Source organism: Zalophus californianus, chromosome 2 (genome assembly GCF_009762305.2).
Source record: "Zalophus californianus isolate mZalCal1 chromosome 2, mZalCal1.pri.v2, whole genome shotgun sequence".
In the NCBI taxonomy this organism is placed as follows: Eukaryota; Metazoa; Chordata; class Mammalia; order Carnivora; family Otariidae; genus Zalophus; species Zalophus californianus.
This window is the reverse complement of record NC_045596.1, coordinates 66,416,116-66,436,437: the sequence shown is the minus strand read 5'-3', so window position 1 is coordinate 66,436,437 and position 20,322 is coordinate 66,416,116. Positions and strand designations below refer to the sequence as shown.

Genomic DNA, 20,322 nt, shown 5'->3' with positions numbered 1-20,322 from the left:
ATCTCTTTAAACGTGTTTTTTAAAAAAGATTAGTCCTCGACATACTCTGCTAAAGTTTTTTGTTCAAGTAAATTTGTGAAATGTCACTCTCTTGAAGACTCATTAAGCATTATGTGTGCATGTATGTGCATGATATAAAGGCTCTGAGAAGTTGTGCAATAAAGAAACCAGTTGAATATGTATAGCCTAACATCTCCCAAAAGTGCATTTAATAATGGAATCCTTTTTGCAAAATTACTATAAATATCCACACAGACTTAACGTTCTTAATATACTTGTGGAAACATCAGTTTTGATAAACTCATGTAACAAATTAATAGATTAGATTATAACAGATTAATAATTACTGTGAATAAAATAAAAAGACTACAAGACAAAACACAAGAAACTAAACTTTAAAAAAAAAACCATGAAATGAACACTGGGTGTTATATGCAACTGATGAATCACTAAACTCTACCCTGAAACTAATAATACCCTAACTTGAATTTAAATTAAAAAAAGTAAATTTTAAAAAATAAACAAAACCAAATCTTGAGGAGCAAGATGGCAGAGGAGTAGGAGACCTAAATTTCATCTGGGCCCAGGAATTCAGCTGGATAGGGATCAAACCATTCTGAACACCTACAAACTCAACAGGAGTTCGAAGAATAGTGGCAACTCTCTGAACAGAAAAGCGACCATTTTCTGGAAGGTAGGACGTGCAGAGAAGTGAATCCGAGGCGATATTCAGGAGGACAGATGGCGGGGGAAGGGGCCTCTGTCGGCCACTACCGGCAAGTGATAAGAACAGCGGAGCACAAAATCATAACTTTTAGAAGTCGGCTCTGCTGAGGGACGTCGCTCCAGTGGCTAAGCGGGGGGTGGAATCCTCACACTGGAACAGTGTGGTTTCAGGACCCTCAGGGTCACAAAAAGACCGGGGGTGCCTGAGTGCAGCAGAGCTCCCAGGGATCGAAGCAGGGAAGCCAGCTGCAGAGACAGAGCCGAGAAGTGAGCTCTCAGCTCAGGGTTGTCATAAACTGTGATCCGTGGCACAGTCGGGCCACTGCTCTTCCAGCAGGGACCCAACAAGTGGCAGATCCGGGAAGACTCCCCTTCCTCCCCAGGGAGGAGCGGCATGGGAGCACACTGCAGGGATCTGCTGGGTTTGGAGACTCCTCACCAAGTCGGGTGCCAGAGATAGAAACGCTCAGTCACAGGCCGGGTGAGCACAGAGTGCGGCCAGAGACTGGGGAGACAGGAGTGACTGACTGCTTTTCTCTGGGGGTGCACTGAGGAGTGGGGCCCCAAGTTCTCGGCTCCTCCAGGGCGGGGATTGGGAGGCCACCATTTTCACTCTCGTCCTCCAAAGCTGTACGGAAAGCTTGCAGGGAACAAAAGCTCCCGAGAGCAAACCCGAGCAGATTCCTTAGCCCGGATCCGGCAAGGGCGGGGCAATTCCACCTCTGGCAAAGACATTTGGGAACCATGGCAACAGGCCCCTCCCCCAGAAGATCAGCAAGAACAGCCAGCCAAGACCAAGCTTACCGATCAATGAGAACGGCAGAACTCCAGCTCTAGGGGAATACTGCACAAAGAATTCACGCCTTTCCCCCCCGATTCTTTAGTCTTTCAAAGTTAATTTTTTAAATTTTCTTTATTTTTTCTTTTTCTATTTTTTTTGAATTTTCCTTTTTCCCATTTTCAACCAACATCTTATCAATCGCTTTTTTAAAAATTTTTTTTATTTTTCATTTTTAGAGTGATATTCTATCCCTTCATGGTAGTCAACCCTTATTTTTGGTATATATATATAAGTTGTTCTCTCTTTAAAATTTTGGGATACAGTTGCTTCTAACAGACCAAAATATACCCTAAATCTCTAATGAATAGCTTTGTTCTAGTCTCCTGCCTCATCACATTCTCTCCCTTTGTTTTTTTTTCTCTTCATTCTTTTTTCAACCAACTTCTTATATTATCAATTGCTTTTATAAAATCTTTTATAATTTCATCATTACATTCATATTTCATCCCTTCATCGTATTTACCTTTATTTTTGAATATATATAAGTTTTTCTTTCTTTAAAATTTTGGGAGGCAGTTTCTTCTAACAGACCAAAATAAGCCCAAAATCTAGTGTGTGGCACTGATCTATTCACCAGCCTGATCATATCTGATCATATTCTTTTTTTTTTATCTTTTTCTTTTTTTTTCTTTTTTCTTTCTTTCCCTTTCTTTTCCCCCGGGTTTCAGGTCTCTTCTGATCAGTTTAGTGTATATTTTTCTGGGGTCATTGTTATCCTGTTAGCATTTTGTTCTCTCATTCATCTATTCTCCTCTGGGCAAAATGACAAGATGGAAAAAATCACCTCAAAAAAAAGAACAAGAGGCAGTACCATCTGCCAGGGACCTAATCAATATGGACATTAGTAACATGTCGGAACTAGAGGTTAGAATGACGATCATAAAGATACTAGCTGGGCTTGATAAAAGCATGGAAGATACTAGAGAAACCCTTTCTGGAGAAATAAAAGAACTAAAATCTAACCGAGTCGAAATCAAAAAGGCTATCAATGAGATGAAATAAAAAATGGAGGCTCTAACTGCTAGGATAAATGAGGCAGAAGAGAGAATTAGTGATATAGAAGACCAAATGATGGAGAATAAAGAAGCTGAGAAAAAGAGAGATAAACAACTACTGGATCACGAGGGCAGAATTCGAGAGATAAGTGATACCATAAGACGAAACAATATTAGAATAAGTGGGATCCCAGAAGAAGAAGAAAGAGAAAGAGAGGCAGAAGGTATATTGGAGCAAATTATAGCAGAGAACTTCCCTAATTTGGGGAAGGAAACAGGCATCAAAATCCAGGAGGCACAGACAACCCCCCTCAAAATCAATAAAAATCGGTCAACACCCCAACATCTAATAGGAAAACCTACGAGTCTCAGAGACAAAGAGTAAATCCTGAAAGCAGCTTGTGACAAGAGATCTGTAACCTACAATGGTAGAAATGTTAGACTGGAAACAGACCTATCCACAGAGACCTGGCAGGTCAGAAAGGACTGGCATGATATATTCAGAGCACTAAACGAGAAAAATATGCAGCCAAGAATACTATATCCAGCTAGGCTGTCACTGAAAATAGGAGAGATAAAAAGCTTCCAGGACAAACAAAAACTAAAGGAATTTGCAAACACGGAACCAGCCCTAGAAGAAATATTGAAAGGGGTCCTCTAAGCAAAGAGAGAGCCTAAAAGTAACATAGACCAGAAAGGAACAAGAAAATATACAGTAACAGTCACCTTACAGGCAATACAATGGCACTAAATTCGTATCTTTCAATAGTTACCCTGAATGTAAATGGGCTAAATGCCCCAATCAAAAGACACAGGCTATCAGATTGGATAAAAAGCAAGACCCATCGATATGCTGCCTGCAAGAGACTCATTTTAGACCCAAAGACACCCCCAGATTGAAAGCGAGGGGGTGGAAAACCATTTACCATCCTAATGGACACCAAAAGAAAGCTGGAGTGGCAATCCTTGTATCAGTCAAATTAGATTTTAAACCAAAGACTGTAATAAGAGATGAGGAAGGACACTATATCTTACTTAAAGGGTCTATCCAACAAGAAGATCTAACAATTGTAAATATCTATGCCCCTAACACGGGAGCAGCCAACTATATAAGCCAATTAATAACAAAAGCAAAGAAACCCATCAACGACAATACCATAATAGTAGGGGACTTTAACACCCCCCTCACTGAAACAGACAGATTATCTAAGCAAAAGATCAGCAAGGAAATCAAGACTTTAAATGAAACACTGGACCAAATGGATTTCACAGATATGTTCAGAACATTCCATCCCAAAGCAACGAATACACATTCTTCTCTAGTGCCCATGGAACATTCTCCAGAATAGATCACATCCTAGGTCACAAGTCAGGTCTCAACCGGTACCAAAAGATTGGGATCATTCCCTGCATATTTTCAGACCACAATGCTTTGAAACTAGAACTCAATCACAAGAGGAAAGTCCGAAAGAACTCAAATACATGGAGGCTAAAGAGCATTCTACTAAAGAATGAATGGGTCAACCAGGAAGTTAAAGAAGAATTAAAAAAAATTCATGGAAACAAATGAAAATGAAAACACAAGTGTTCAAAAGCTTTGGGATGCAGCAAAGGCAGTCCTAAGAGGAAAGTATATAGCAATATAAGCCTTTCTCAAGAAACAAGAAAGGTCTCAAATACACAACCTACCCTACACCTAAAGGAGCTGGAGAAAAAACAACAAATAAAGCCTAAACCCAGCAGGAGAAGAGAAATAATAAAGATCAGAGCAGAAATCAATGAAATAGAAACCCAAAGAACAGTAGAACAGATCAATGAAACGAGGAACTGGTTCTTTGAAAGAATTAACAAGACTGATAAACCCCTGGCCAGACTTATTGAAAAGAAAAGAGAAATGACCCAAATAAATAAAATCATGAATGAAAGAGGAGAGATCACAACCAACAGCAAAGAAATACAAACAACTATAAGAACATATTACGAGCAACTATATGCCAGCAAATTACATAATCTGGAAGAAATGGATGCATTCCTAGAGATGTATAAACTACCAAAACTGAACCAGGAAAACATAGAAAACCTGAACAGACCTATAACCACAAAGGAAATTGAAGCAGTCATCAAAAACCTCCCAACAAGCAAGAGCCCAGGGCCAGATGGCTTCCCAGGGGGAATTCTACCAAACATTTAAAGAATTAATACCTATTCTTCTGAAACTGTTCCAAAAAATAGAAATGGAAGGAAAACTTCCAAACTCATTTAATGAGGCCAGCATTACCTTGATTCCAAAACCAGACAAAGACCCCATCAAAAAGGAGAATTACAGACCAATATCCCTGATGAACATGGATGGAAAAATTCTCACCAAAATACTAGCCAATAGGATCCAACAGTACATTAAAAGGATTATTCACCACGACCAAGTGGGATTTATTCCTGGGCTGCAAGGCTGGTTCAACATCTGCAAATCAATCAATGTGATACATTAATAAAAGAAAGAAGAACCATATAATCCTCTCAATAGATGCAGAAAAGCATTTGACGAAGTACAGCATCCTTCCTTGATTAAAACTCTTCACAGTGTAGTAGGATAGAGGGTACATACCTCAATATCATAAAAGCCATCTATGAAAAACCCACAGCAAATTATCATTCTCAATGGGGAAAAACTGAGAGCTTTCCCCCTAAGGTCAGGAACACGGCAGGGATGTCCACTATCACCACTGCTGTTCAACATAGTACTAGAAGTCCTAGCCTCAGCAATCAGACAACAAAAAGAAATGAAAGGCATCCGAATCGGCAAAGAAGTCAAACTCTCACTCTTTGCAGATGATATGATACTTTATGTGGAAAACCCAAAAGACTCCACCCCAAAACTGCTAGAACTCATACAGGAATTCAGTAAAGTGGCAGGATATAAAATCAATGCACAGAAATCAGTGGCATTTCTATACACCAACAACAAGACAGAAGAAAGAGAAATTAAGGAGTCGATCCCATTTACAACTGCACCCAAAACCATAAGATACCTAGGAATAAATCTAACCAAAGAGGCAAAGAATCTATACTCAGAAAACTATAAAATACTCATGAAAGAAATTGAGGAAGACACAAAGAAATGGAAAAATGTTCCATGCTCATGAGCAATCTACACATTTAATGCAATCCCTATCAAAATATCATCCACTTTTTTCAAAGAAATGGAACAAATAATCCTAAAATTTTTATGGAACCAGAAAAGACCCCGAATAACAGGGGAGTGTTGAAAAAGAAAAGCAAAGCTGGTGGCATCACAATTCCGGACTTCCAGCTCTATTACAAAGCCGTAATCATCAAGATAGCATGGTACTGGCACAAAAACAGGCACATAGATCAATGGAACAAAATAGAGAGCCCAGAAATGGACCCTCAACTCTATGGTCAACTAATCTTCAACAAAGCAGGAAAGAATGTCCAGTGGAAAAAAGACAGTCTCTTCAAGAAATGGAAAATTTGGAAAATTGGACAGCTATGTGCAGAAGAATGAAACTGGACCATTTCCTTACACCACACACAAAAGTAGACTCAAAACGGATGGAAGCCCTAAATGTGAGACAGGAGTCCATCAAAATCCTAGAGGAGAACACAGGCAGCAACCTCTTTGACCTCAGCCGCAGCAACTTCTTCCTAGAAACATCGCCAAAGGCAAGGGAAGCAAGGGCAAAAATGAACTATTGGGACTTCATCAAGATAAAAAGCTTCTGCACAGCAAAGGAAACAGTCAACAAAACCAAAAGACAACCGACAGAATGGGAGAAAATATTTGCAAATGACTATCAGATAAAGGGCTAGTATCCAAAATCTATAAAGAACTTACCAACTCAACACCCAAAGAACAAATAATCCGATCAAGAAATGGGCAGAAGACATGAACAGAAATTTTTCCAAAGACATCCAAATGGCCAACAGACACATGAAAAAGTGCTCAACAACGCTCGGCATCAGGGACATCCAAATCAAAACCTCAATGAGATACCACCTCACACCAGTCAGAATGGCTAAAATTAACAGGTCAGGAAAGGACAGATGTTGGCGAGGATGCAGAGAAAGGGGAACCCTCCTACACTGTTGGTGGGAATGCAAGCTGGTGCAGCCACTCTGGAAAACAGTATGGAGGTTCCTCAAACAGTTCAAAATAGAGCTACCGTACGACCCAGTAATTGCACTACTGGGTATTTACCCCAAAGATACAAATGTAGGGATCCGAAGGGGTACGTGCACCCCAATGTTTATAGCAGCAATGTCCACAATAGCCAAACTATGGAAAGAGCCAAGATGTCCATCAACAGATGAATGGATAAAGAAGATGTGGTATATATATATACAATGAAATATTATGCAGGCATCAAAAAAAAAAAAAACCAAATCTTGCCATTTGCAACGATGTGGATGGAACTAGAGGGTATTATGCTAAGCAAAATAAGTCAATCAGAGAAAGACATGTATCATATGACCTCAATGATATGAGGAATTCTTAATCTCAGGAAACAAACTGAGGGTTGCTGAAGTGGGGGTGGGGTGGGAGGGATGGGGTGCCTGGGTGATAGACATTGGGGAGGGTATGTGCTATGGTGAGCACTGTGAACTGTGTAGGACTGTTGAATCAGACCTGTACCTCTGAAACAAATAATACATTACATGTTAAAAAACAAAAAAGATAGTAGGAAGGGAAAAATGAAGGGGGGAAATCAGAGGGGGAGACAAACCATGAGAGACTATGGACTCTGAGAAACAAACTGAGGGTTCTAGAGGGGAGGGGGGTGGGGGGATGGGTTAGCCCGGTGATGGGTATTAAAGAGGGCACGTTCTGCATGGAGCACTGGGTGTTATACGCAAACAATGAGTCATGGAACACTACATCAAAAACTAATGATGTAATGTATAGTGATTAACATAATTAAATAAAATTAAAAAAATAAACAAACCCCCCCCCCGAAATCATTTTTTGCAGCCTGCCTTGACTTTACCTACAGATCAGTGTCAAACTCAAAAAAAAAAAAAATCTATTTAGGCCATCAAGACATTTTAACTCTCAGAAAGATGTCAGGATAAATCTACCGTAACGAAGATGTCAAGAAGTGGCTCATGTCATCTGACAAAAGAAAGGATTGGCTGGGACTGGAGAGGAGGGAGAGGCACCTATGTTTTGTTACAAAACTGATCTGCATGAGGTATCCTAGTCCCTAATCAACTTTCCAAGAATGGTACATGATCTTATGCCGCATCACTACCTCTCCTGTTATTATCCCTGGTGAAGTTAATAAGCTGTGAACTATAACCCACAAAGATGAGGAATCCTTTTCTCTCTGAAAACCCTGAGAAAGCGGTTATTCTGTCAGTCATTAAGAAAAAAGTCAACTCCATTACCAGCATTTGGTCAATCCTGACTATTTCTGCAGAGTCCTCTGGTGTGATTAAAAACAGAAAAAAATGTCAAACTAGATTTCTTAAGAACTTGTGCTAATACGGTATCGTGATTCTTTTGAAAATGTGTAAGTGGTTGTTACATTGGAGTCCTAAAAGTGTACACTGATTTTACATTATAATCCACATCAAAAAAAATCATTCTTCACAGGCAATTTTAAAAATAAAACTAACTTAGGGCGCCTGGGTGGCTCAGTTGGTTAAGCCACTGCCTTCGGCTCAGGTCATGATCCTGGAGTCCCAGGATCGAGTCCCGCATCGGGCTCCCTGCTCAGCGGGGAGTCTGCTTCTCCCTCTGAGTCTCCCCCTTCTCATGTGCTCTCTCTCTCAAATAAACAAAATCTTAAAAAAAATAAAACTAACTTAAAAAAATTTTAAACTCAGACTGCTCAATTTGTTGGAAGATGGTTTTTCCCTACATTGTAAACAATATCTATTATTGTATGCAAACCCTCCTAGTTAATGCTTTCATCTTAAACCGTTATTAAGTCGAATAAAGCGTAGACTAGGCCCGAGAAATTCTTTTTAAAATTATATTAGTATTTAATATTCATTGATAGAATACAGGTTTTTTTTTTTTAAAGCCCTGCTATAATGCAGAGCTATAAGTTTACGAATTAGGTGTAGACAATTGGTTAATGAGTGACAGAGGCTAGGATAGAGGCTCTGGATAAGAGGTTCAACTTTCCGTGGTTTTAAAAGGAAAATGAACGGAATCTAGACACGTTTGTTTTATAGCTTAATAAATCAGCACAGCGTTCCGCAGTGTCTAGCCCAATAACACAGAGTGCAGCTCGGCACACTAATAGCAGAAGTAGGAGGGGGCGAAGAGTAACCACCACGGCCCAAGATACCAGGGCTAACTGAAAAGTCATCTTGACCCTTCAGTCTACGTTTTGCGGGACTAGAAGCCTCCAGGACCACTCCATCGCGGCCGCCGCCTAGATGGGCCCAACCCAGAGCCAAGCAGGCGCTCACCTGCGGGACGACGGGGCGCACACCTGGCCGGTGGGGGGCGCCCACGTCCCCTCTCCCTACCCGGGCGGATCTGCCTCCTCCGCCCTTTTTCGCCACCATCTCCACCCCTTTCCCACCCATCTACATGAACGAAGGGCAGGGACTGGGGAGGACGAACAGAGTACGGTGACGAAAAGCATCCCCGCAACCCGCCGCACTACTTCCCCCCACCCCACAGCGGGCGCAAAGCCACAACACCGCCTCTCCTACGCCTCATGTCTCTGATACAAGGTATGCAACACTTTTTTAAAAATGTTTTTTAATTGCTTTTAAGCACAAGTCACTTCCCCGCTCCCTTCCGCCCCTCACCTTCACGAAAGCAATCGGGGTTGTGGTACCTTCGATATCTAACAGGATCACAGTGACTTCGGCGGGCACGGAAAGCACGACCATTTCCCTACCGGATGCAACTACCGGAATCGGCCTACTGGAAGAAAGGGCGGAGGGCGGCGCAAACTGCGCCCCCAGCACAGTCCTGGGCTTCCGACAGCCCCGCAAAAATCTCCCACCCGGCAGCCGCGTGCGGCCCGAAGCACGAGGAACAGGGCCACCTGCGCTCCCCAGAAGGTGGATAAGACGGCAGCACAGGGGCCCTGAACTACCTAGCTGCCTAGGGCCGGAGGCCGAGACCACGTGGGCAGGGAAAGGGGGCGGCCCTGGCGGAGTTCCGAAGGGGTGGGGGGAGGTAAAGGCGCCGACGCCGATTGGCCACCAGAGAGCCTCGAACCCGATCCGTCAAAATGGGCCTCGCGTGGGCGGGAACAAAGAAGCGAACGCGGGAGCCGGGTGCGCGGGCGCGCGCGCGCTCTTCGCAGACTGGTTGAGCGAGCGGGAGAGGCCCGGGGCACGTGCAGACAGGAGCCCCGCGAGTGGCGCGCCGGGGATGTGAGTGCCCCTTGCCCTCTACGGCACCTAGCCCCCTCCCCGCCCACTGCCTCCGCTTTTGCATATTTACAGTAACCTGATCGGGCTCGCGCCCCTCCTCCCGTCCTCAGCCAGCAAAAGAGGCCGTGCCGGGACTGGTTTGCCTGACTGCGTTGGCCCGGGCTCCAGCCGATCGGTTAGGGAGGCCTGCCGCGGTAGCGGAAGAGGCACCCGCGCCGCGCCGCTGCCCGGAGGGGCCGCCGCGTGCCCGCTTCCTGTTCGGCTGGTTCCAGCCAGCTCGAGGACAAAACACGCGTGCGCGCGGCAGACGGGCGGGCGGGCGCGCTTGCTGTCTCAGCCGCCGGCGCCGGGCGCAGTCCGCCTTTTTTCCGGAGCAACCCGGCCAGGGTGCTAATCGATAGCAACAGCCGCCACCGCAGCAGTCCGTACTGGGGGACCGAGGGCTTTGGAAAAAGGCGGGGTTGACGGCTCTTTACTAGGAGTGGGCTGGACCGGACGCCAGAGACAAAGGCTCTCAAGACAAGAGGGACTGTGGCCCTGCGACGGCGCTGCTCGGGATTTTTGACCCCAGGACTTTTCGCCCCTTCGTTTTTCTCTTCTGACGCTTCTCTCATCTTAAGCCCGCGTCCCCTCACCCACGACCTCGCTTCTCACCGGGAGGGCCGCGATGGAGGTCCCGCCCCGGCTTTCCCATGTGCCGCCGCCATTGTTCCCCTCCGCTCCCGCTACTTTAGCCTCCCGCAGCCTTTCCCATTGGCGGCCGCGGGCGCCGCGGCAGCTCGCCCCGCTCCTCCCTTCGCTCGCTTCCAGCTCCGCCCGGCAGGGGGCGCGCCGGGCCCAGCGCCACGTCACCGCCCAGCAGCCCTCCCGATTGGCGGGCGGGGCGGCTATAAAGGGAGGGCGCAGGCGGCGCCCGGATCTCTTCCGCCGCCATTTTAAATCCAGCTCCATACAACGCTCCGCCGCCGCTGCTGCCGCGACCCGGACTGCGCGCCAGCACCCCACGGCCGACAACTCCGCCACCATGGAGGACATGAACGAGTACAGCAACATAGAGGAATTCGCAGAGGGATCCAAGATCAACGCGAGCAAGAATCAGCAGGATGACGGGTACCGCACGCTTCTCCTCTCTTCCCCCTCCCCCAGCGCGCCGCACGCGCCCTTCATCCCTCGGGAGCCGCGTGCTGCCCCGGTTCTTGCCCCGAGTCGATTCCCCGCGTGCCCGCTAGGCCGCAATAGCTTGGAGGGAAGAGGAAAGTAGGAGACGGAGGGGGTGACTCGAGAGGCCCGCGGAAGGTGGGGGAAGGGCGGGGGAGTTGGAGGAGGAGGGCGGCGGCGTCTGTGTCCCGAGTGCGCAGGCGCCGCGTGGGGCCCGAGGGGGAGGGGCCGGCATCGCTGCGCCACATGCTGCAGCTGCCGCCGCCTTTTTATTGTGTCTGTGCTAGGGCCCCCGCACAGTTTTACTGGGGAGAGTTTAGGAAATTCTTAGTTTGGGAATCAGTGTGTGACTGGTACCCGGATCCCCAGAACGCGCTATGAGTACTTTAGGTGGAACATAGCCTTGACAGCTGTGGAAGGGGGCGGACCTAAGTTGTGAGGGATCGGGTTAGGAAGTTGGATTTTAAAAACTAAATCAATGTAGAACTAACTTTGTTGGCCTCGTTTAAATTTCGTATTATGCAGTATGGTGAGCAAGCTGTCCACTGTTTCGAATAAGTGACCTCGATGGAATTTGGGGGGTTTTGTGGTCTTTTGTTTGTATGGGATGTGTAGACACGGATTGAATTACTTGCATATACGGTGAAACGCCTCCCTCCTTGTTAATTTCGTAGTTAAACGTAATTACAGAACTGAAGTAATTCTTGAGGTGCTGCTAATCTTTTTTAAAAAAACAACTTTATTTCTAGTAAAATGTTTATTGGAGGCTTGAGCTGGGATACGAGCAAGAAAGATCTGACTGAATATTTGTCTCGATTTGGGGAAGTTGTAGACTGTACAATAAAAACAGATCCAGTGACTGGAAGATCAAGAGGATTTGGATTTGTGCTTTTCAAAGATGCTGCTAGTGTTGATAAGGTAGGAGCAGGTACTTTGCATTGTGCTGCTTCTGTGTGCTTTTTTTGCAAATTGGGGGTTTGGTTGTATATTGTCAAATTAAATACATTTGTCTTCTAGGTCTTGGAACTGAAAGAACACAAATTGGATGGCAAATTGATAGACCCCAAAAGGGCCAAAGCTTTAAAAGGGAAAGAACCCCCCAAAAAGGTTTTTGTGGGTGGATTGAGCCCAGATACTTCTGAAGAACAAATTAAAGAATATTTTGGAGCCTTTGGAGAGGTGCGCTCTATGATTACATTTATGTGTGTTTCATACTTGGTGTGTTTATGTAATGTTAATCCCTAGCTTTTTACAGAACAAATTGATTTGTCAGGTGAAGAAGAGGTTAAATTAATTGCTCAGGTCCCTTCTAGTAACTGTACTTTAATCGCTGTCTTTTCTATCCTACGATGGAAACAAACATCTTAATTTATTTTGGCCAAAACACAGGTGCTTTGGGGTGGTCAGTGCTTGGACTTAACCAGTGGCATCTGTTAGGTACAAAATAATAAAATTAAGTTTTGTTCTCTGCTTCACAGATGAATGTTTGTGGTGCGATGTTGATAATAAAATACGAGTTTCTGTACAGAAGCAATCTGACTACAGTAACGTGCAGCATGTTATATTGACACTTGAAAGGGACCAGGGACTTTTGGTGTTATTATACCTTCTGGTAGCTTTTATCATTGCTGGATGATCTCGAGTGTGCTTCTTGATTTCAGATTGAAAATATTGAACTCCCCATGGATACAAAAACAAATGAAAGAAGAGGATTTTGTTTTATTACATATACAGACGAAGAGCCAGTAAAGAAATTGTTAGAAAGCAGATATCATCAAATTGGTTCTGGGAAGGTAAAGCCATTTTGTTTCTATTAAATGAAAATTTGAAGGTGGTTTGTTTTGTTTTGTTCGGATGAGATTTGTTTGTTTTGAGAAGAATAAAATGGGTTGACATTACAGTAAAAAAGTTGTTTTAATGTGCTTATAGTGTGAAATCAAAGTTGCACAACCCAAAGAGGTATACAGGCAGCAACAGCAACAACAAAAAGGAGGAAGAGGTGCTGCAGCTGGTGGACGAGGTGGTACTAGGGGTCGTGGACGAGGTGAGGCTTAATTCTTCGGAATTTAATCCTTTGAAAATGATTTCTTGGTTTAAGCTATAAACTGCAAAATGGGAATAAGCTCATGAGAAAGTAAAGCCAGGTTTTCAACATAAAAAATGCTCAAGTTAGTGGATGGGTTTTTGTTACTTAGTTTACGGTTTCACCTCTTCGAAGAATGGTCTCTCTGACAGTGTCGTTTTTAATGAGAAAATAATACCAATTTAATGTAGTTAAGGTTACATAACACCATGGCATGCTGGGTTTTTGGGAGCAGGAGTTCTTGTTTTAAAACTAAACAGCCTACCTGTCTTCACCTTTGTTCTGATTTTTCCATTAAATTTAGGAAGCTTAATAATTGGCATAATTGGACTTTCTGCCCCCTTTTGTGACAACTGGAATAATAATTTTCTTAGATGACTATATAGATGTTCATTCCACCTGTTTAAGATTTTCAGAGTGAGGGACAGGAACACAACATTTGTGTTAGGATCAGGATCAGAAGTTGTTAATCTAACAATCATTGTGCATTGTTTCAGGTCAGGGCCAAAACTGGAACCAAGGATTTAATAACTATTATGATCAAGGATATGGAAATTACAATAGTGCCTATGGTGGTGATCAAAACTATAGTGGCTATGGCGGCTATGATTATACTGGGTATAACTATGGGAACTATGGATATGGACAGGGATATGCAGACTACAGTGGTAAGAATATTTAACTTAATTTCATAAACCAATGGTATTAAAATTCCATGTTAAAGTACAATCCTGTTCTGAAATTGTGTGTGGGTTTTCTGTTCTTGAAGTGTTGGAGTTAAGCTTTTAGGCATTTGATAGTTACCGGGTGATTATACTAACGTAAAAACCTTGGTGGTTAGAAATGTTCTAGAATATGTGATACGTGACTAGTTTATAATGCCTATTTAAGATATCTGATAATTTTAACATTTGGCATGCAGAATTGTACATGTTTAATAGCTTTTTAAAGTATTTATAATGAAACCATTTCATAGAAAACTATTTTAATAAAATTTTTCTGTGTTTCCAAACTAGGGCAACAGAGCACTTACGGCAAGGCGTCTCGAGGGGGTGGCAATCACCAAAACAATTACCAGCCATACTAAAGGAGGATGTTGGAGAAAACAGGTGTGTGTAAGAGTACAAGAAACCAGTGGAAATGTCTAATTTAATTTAAAGATCAATAGACAAATGAAAAATAAGTAAAAACAATATTATGTAGTCTGTTTTTACTAAATTGTTAACTTTTTAATTGCTTTATGAGCCTCTTTTGCCTAAAGTGTCTATAGATCTTTAACTTTAAAGTCTTATCTCACTTTCTTTAGTACTACAGAAAAACTTAAGAGTTTTTCTGTTTGCTTTGTGTACCAGGTGGTCTAGAGGAATAATTAAACTTTTTTAGAACTATTAACAGGTAAAGTACTGAAATGGGTACAACTTAAGGAAAACAAGAATGTTGTCTTCTAACTCTGACATTATACCTTGTTTGTACCCGCCAGCGGGAACTTCATTGCAGGCCGTGTGTCACCCTGACCACGTCTATCTCTGGGGGTCGCACGTTGCGGGCAGAGCGCAAGGCATACACCAGAAAACGCTGTCCTGTGGTATGGTCTCTTCCAACTTCATGTACCAGCGTAAAGATTAAAGTGGAAAACTTCAGACTTTGGCTTCTTTTTTAATCTTTTTGAAGATTAAGTGTCTAAACTTAACTTAAATGGTTTTTTACAGGAGTTAAAGTACATAAATGCCTTTTTACAGCTTAATCATTTTGGTCTTCTGTTTAGTGTTGTATTTCAATTGTGGAGCCTCATTTTAAGTGTTCATTCTTTAAGATTTAATGCTTGCTTTTTCTTTTTATAGCTAATAGTGAAATCTACAAACCAAAACAAGAACTTTAAAATCTGGGATATAAATTAAAGATCATATGCACACAGAAATTTGTTGTCTTACAATATAATAAGCCTATTAGAAATTCATTTTTGTAAGAGTGTTTTTTTTGGCTTACTAGAGATACTTCTAGTAGACCTTAATCTAGCACAGTTCAACCTGTGAATATGGGAAGATTGCATTCCCCAGTTCCTTAACTAAATTTAAATATGGTATCATTTGGGAACTACAGGGTGAATTTATTAATGACCCAAATTAACATTTTGCCACTGAATATGCATGTGATCTTTAATTATTGAAGAAAAGAATAAATTGAGGACTTAAAACAATTCATGAAAATGGACCTTTGAAAGCTTTCAGAGTTGCACAGATCTAATTGCTATTTTGTTTTTGTTTTTAGGAGGAGATTGCTAAAGTTAACCCATCTTGCAGGACGACATTGAAGATTGGTCTTCTGTTGATCTAAGATGATTATTTTGTAAAAGACTTTCTAGTGTACAAGACACAACTGTCCAACTGTATATAGCCGCCAATTAGTTTTCTTTGTTTTTACTTTGTCTTTTGCTATCTGTGTTATGACTCGATGTGGATTTGTGTTTATACAAATTTTATTTGTATGATTCCATGTTAAACCTCAAATAAATGCTTCCTTATGTGATTGTTTTTCTGCGTCAGGTACTAAATAGCTCTGTAAAAGTGTAATTTAAAATAAGCAATAATTAAGGCACAGTTTATTTTGTAGGGAGTATTGGTCCATAGGGAGAAACTGTGGTCCTTTATGAATAGCCAGCTACAGTGTCCCCCTGTTCCCCATTTTTGTTAGATGTATAATATCTAAGGCTTCATTTCCCTGCTAAATGAGGTTTCTGTCACACCTTTAACATTTCTGTATATCTGGAGACCTTGTCATAGGGTTGTCATTAGTGGAAGCTTTCTAGCAGACCATGAATCTTCTGGACTATGTCTTGGGAAAGTGCACCTTTCTGGCACAAAGCATGTTGGTAGCTCCTTTCATGAATAGAAAAGACTGTGCTTTGTTCCTGTCTCTGGGAAGCCATTTATTAAAGATAGGCTAAATCAGAATCAGTGGTCTGCTAGAAAGAGCTCTGGCTAATAATACCACGACTTTGTTTTCTTGATTAAAATGTCCAGATATACCCAGGGAAAAGGTCCTGTTAAACTGTATAGGAGCTACAGTTGAAAAAAGTTAAATTTTAACAAACATTTTGGCAGATGGGTATGAGGTTAAAATTTGAGCAAAAGTTAAGATTGAGGGATTTGAAGTAGTGGCTGAGGGGATTAGTTGTATTTTGCTAGTATTGTCACAGCAAGCACCAAACAACAAAATGTTTTCTATTGGGGCATTTTTAGGAAGCTATATTGGGTGTTAACTGTTAACGTGATGTGAGTTCTTAGAAAAGGTCATGGTAGTAGATTTCATCATTTTTAATGCATTAGTGCATGAGCTAGGTAGGTAAGCATACCCAGATTCGGACATAGGAAGGAGGAGTAGGGAAAAGTATACTTTAAATTTTATGTATGTCAGTGCGAATCTAAGTGACTAAGTCATTAAAACATCTTCCTGGTGCATCAAAAAGCAGTTTTAGCTCTAGAGTTGGGAGAATTTCCTGGGTAAACCCAAGTTTTGAATTTTACATTCAGTGTAATTGGATTTAAGGTTTTTAAGTTTTTCTGTGGTTCCACATTAGCCTCTAGGATTGGCATACATGTTCACAGGCGAAGTAGTTGACTTCACCTTCAAACAAATGTAAATTTTTTTATGCCGATGAACCTGCCTTTTGTTTATTTGGTGCCTGCAACTTTGTTCAATGATGTTTGTACTTGCTGGCTATCAAGTTACAATGCACTTGGCCTCCTTTTGCTCCTGTTTTGCTATTTGACCTTAAACCTAGGCCAAGTACCAATGTTGGTTATTGCAAGGGACTGTTCATTATTTCAACATGCAACCTTAGGGAACAAGGGAGATTTTCATTTTAAGTTGTTGTCAAAATCTGTAGGCGCAGTGTCTTTAAGGCAGTGAATCCTGTTCAAATTTATGATTAGGTGAGAAGTTGACATTGAGATTGTCCTTTCCCTGATCAAAAATGAATAAAGGCTTTTTAAACAAAATCCAAACTTTTCAGTCAAGTCTTGATATATATGACTTTGAAGAAATACACTACATCTAGAGATTATTGTCTGAGATTTATGAAGAACTGAAAGAATGCGTTTGGGTTTTTTTCCCCCAAAGGGCTTTGGACTTTAAATTCAGATTTTAGGCTCTATGAATGCCAACTGATGTAAATTTTAAATATAGCAAGGCTAAGCTGTAGGACTTCATTTGGATGAACGATAGTTATCAAGGTGTCATCCTGAGCATTTAGAACTAAGTAATTTGACAAATTAATTGGAGGCGTGAGGGTGGAGATTGAGGTCCTGTGTATCTGAGCCTGTGTATCTTGTTAAATGTGTTTCCTGAATGGTTTTGACCGAGTTCTGTGTGGTGTTACTCATAATAGAAACTTTTATTCTGCAGTCTCATAGTTACGTTTGTAAGATTAAGACTAAGATGTCTGTTGGGATAATAACGTGGATAAACAGAGCTTTTCTTCCATTCCCTGATGGTGACAGGGACTGGATTTTTGCTAATTGTAAATTTTAATACTTAATTTTTAATATCTGAAAATTTAATCACTACCCATTACCAAGACTTTTTGATAGGATGTCAACCACAGGATGCTAAGTTTCACTGATTAAAAGTGATTCAAGGACACTGCAGGTGTACTGCAATTTTTTTGTTAACCTTTTCTATGAAGTCATTCAAAAATACTGTCATAAAAATATGGGTTCTAGGGTTAGTTGGGGTTTTGTATTTTTGTCTTGAAATAGTTTAATAATTGGATGTGGAATTTCAACGAATTTTGGTTGAATGGCAAGAAATAAAAATTCACCTTTGACTTCTCAACCACTGCTTTTTATAAACTAGGGTAGAGCATAGTGCTTTTCTGGGATTACAGAGTAATGTACATTCTGAAGACTTGATTTATGTTTAAGTGGCAGCTTAATCTGGTTTTCTTTCAGTACTCATTTAAGAGGTGTACCCCTTGGGCACCTGGTTGGCTTAGTGGAGCGTGTGCCTTGATCTCGGAGTTTTAAGTTTGAGCCCAATGTTGGGTATAGAGATTACTTTTGGAAAATCTTCAAAAAAAGATGTACCTCCATTTGGGGGGAGGTATATCTCCCATCTCAGAGGGTGTTGGGACTGCTTTGTAGCTTGAAAAAGGGTATTTAGTGTACTCGGATTTGTTACTTAAAATACAGAAATTTCAAATAGTGTTTTAAGGTTTGGGTTTGTCAAAGGCCAACACAAATGAGAAGTATGTGAGAAACACTATCTTGCAGACAAGTTTCCTTATGCTGCTGTAGTGGTTATCTCTCGAGAATCTAACCAAAAATGAATTCTGACCAAAAAAAAAAGATGCATGTCTATACATAAATATTTTAAGTGTAGTTTCAGAGAAGTGATATCTTTGAAAGCCATCTAGTTTAAAAGGCTCTTGAGGTTGTTGGCTTTTATGGTAACTGACTAAAATTTACTGAATTTGCTATTCTTGATGAAGTTGCAGGTGGGGGTTTCTTCAGATGTCCTCTACTTAGGTATTGGCTGGTCAACGCTCAGAGTGATTGCTTTAAAAGACAGGAGTAACCAACCCCACAAAAGGCCCTAGGGCAAAATTTTGATTAATCCCCTGGTTTTTCCGATCGGAGAAATTAGCTAATTGGAAATACCAACTCAAAACATTTTGGAATCTTCAATTTCTAGCACCTTAAGCATCTCTTGAATCTTAGATTTTGAACAGAAGCTTTTGTCACTTCCAGGAAGATTGGTCAGCAATCTTTAATACAATTGATTTGTAAGTGCTGAGATCTTCATTGGAAAGTAAGATTTTTGTTACAATTGACTGTTTTTCCTCTAATGAAACGAGTCTTGATAGTCTGCAGCAAACGATTCTCATGAGAGATCTGTCCTATGGGATTATTTAAATTGTCTTAAACCATGAGACAGTTGGAACAGGACGTAAGTTTTCCATAGATGTTGCAAATAGATGGATGAAAGAACAGTGATAGTGGGGGCTAAATGGCATTTTAGGGTAGTTCCAACATTTTTCATTACCAGGACATCCTTTAAATACATTCTTTCACAGACTGGGGCGGGAGGAGGGGTTCATTTCTTTTTTTTCATTTCTTACTGATTTTTTTTTTTTGAGAGCGAGAGAGCAGGGGAAGGGCAGAGGGAGAGAGAGAATCTCAAGCAAGGTCCACGCCCTGCCCAGAGCCTAATGGGGGGCTCGATCTCACAACTCTGAAATCATGACCTGAGCCAAAATCAAGAGTCGGATGCCTAACTGACTGAGCCACCCAGGCGCCCCTGGACTGTGTTTTGAATGGCTATATACTTATCAAATATATTGCTCATTATGTGATGACATTTCTATTAAAAGGTACATAGGGCATCTGGCTGGCTCAGTTGGTAGAGCATGCAACTCTTGATCTTAGGATTCTAAGTTCGAGCCCCACGTTGGGTGTAGAGATTACTTAAAATCTTAAAAAAAAATATATATATATATAGCTGTCAGAATTCTCCACAGTGATAATTGGCATTATACCATCAACTACAATACCAGCTAAAAGCAAAGAAACAATATTTTCAGTAGCTTGTGCAGATTTTTAAAAATATGTGATTTCTATCAGACTTCTAAAATACTGAAAATAAGTCTTAAGAATTTTCATTACTGCTTCCTAGGACTTTACACTGACCACATCACTGGAAATGAAAAAGAAAATGCATTTTTGAGTATTTCATATTTTGGGGAAAGTGATTTTAAAGTACCTGTAGTATGAATACAATTCAAATTCCTTTTTTAATTTTTTTAAGATTTTATTTGACAGAGCGAGAGAGCACAAGCAGGGAGAGTGGCAGAGGGAGAGGGAGAAGCAGGCTCCCCCACTGAGCAGGGAGCCCGATGTAGTTCACTTTGGGGCTCAATTCCAGGCCCCTGAGTTGAAGGCAGACGCTTGATCGACTGAGCCCCCAGGTGCCCCAATTTAAATTTTTTTAAATCCTGCTTTTGAATGACTTAATCAGAAACAAAAAGACCTCCAAATTATACCTTTGATCTCATTTGAAATACATACTTCTAGGTTTTTCATATATGTATTCTTTAGTTATATTCCATGTAAACTAGGATTTAGAATCTGTCAAAACAGAAAAACTTCACCCTGGCC

General features: G+C 41.5%; 2 protein-coding genes across 7 annotated transcripts in view; one reads left to right on the top strand and one right to left on the bottom strand.

Annotated features, from left to right (window-relative positions):
• The window catches only part of ENOPH1 (enolase-phosphatase 1), a 39,710-nt gene extending 29,596 nt beyond the window's left edge, over positions 1 to 10,114 (bottom strand). For 2 of the 5 annotated variants that reach the window (XM_027598317.2, XM_027598318.2), the window contains exon 1: positions 9,381 to 9,717. Coding sequence is in view for 1 of the 5 variants with exons in the window: in XM_027598316.1 (XP_027454117.1) it covers positions 9,352 to 9,435 (84 nt within the window). In the remaining 4 variants the exon portion in view is untranslated. Of the gene's footprint in view, positions 1 to 9,351 lie in introns of all 5 variants that reach the window. The other 3 variants (XM_027598321.1, XM_027598320.1, XM_027598316.1) reach the window with 3 other exon arrangements.
• A 99-nt stretch (positions 10,115 to 10,213) lies between these two features.
• On the top strand, positions 10,214 to 17,809 carry HNRNPDL (heterogeneous nuclear ribonucleoprotein D like). Of its 2 annotated transcripts, XR_003520689.2 has the most exons (9): positions 10,214 to 11,037; positions 11,835 to 12,003; positions 12,103 to 12,264; positions 12,747 to 12,878; positions 13,015 to 13,129; positions 13,666 to 13,836; positions 14,185 to 14,277; positions 14,649 to 14,753; positions 15,437 to 17,809. XR_003520689.2 is itself a non-coding variant. In XM_027598315.2 (8 exons), the coding sequence occupies exons 1-7, from the start codon at positions 10,595 to 10,597 to the stop codon at positions 14,253 to 14,255; spliced, it is 1,263 nt and encodes a 420-aa protein (XP_027454116.1). In that variant the 5' UTR covers positions 10,214 to 10,594; the 3' UTR covers positions 14,256 to 14,277; positions 15,437 to 17,809. The 2 variants fall into 2 exon arrangements, 1 of the variants encoding a protein (XP_027454116.1); XM_027598315.2 differs by lacking the exon at positions 14,649 to 14,753.
• The last annotated feature ends 2,513 nt before the right edge of the window (positions 17,810 to 20,322 follow it).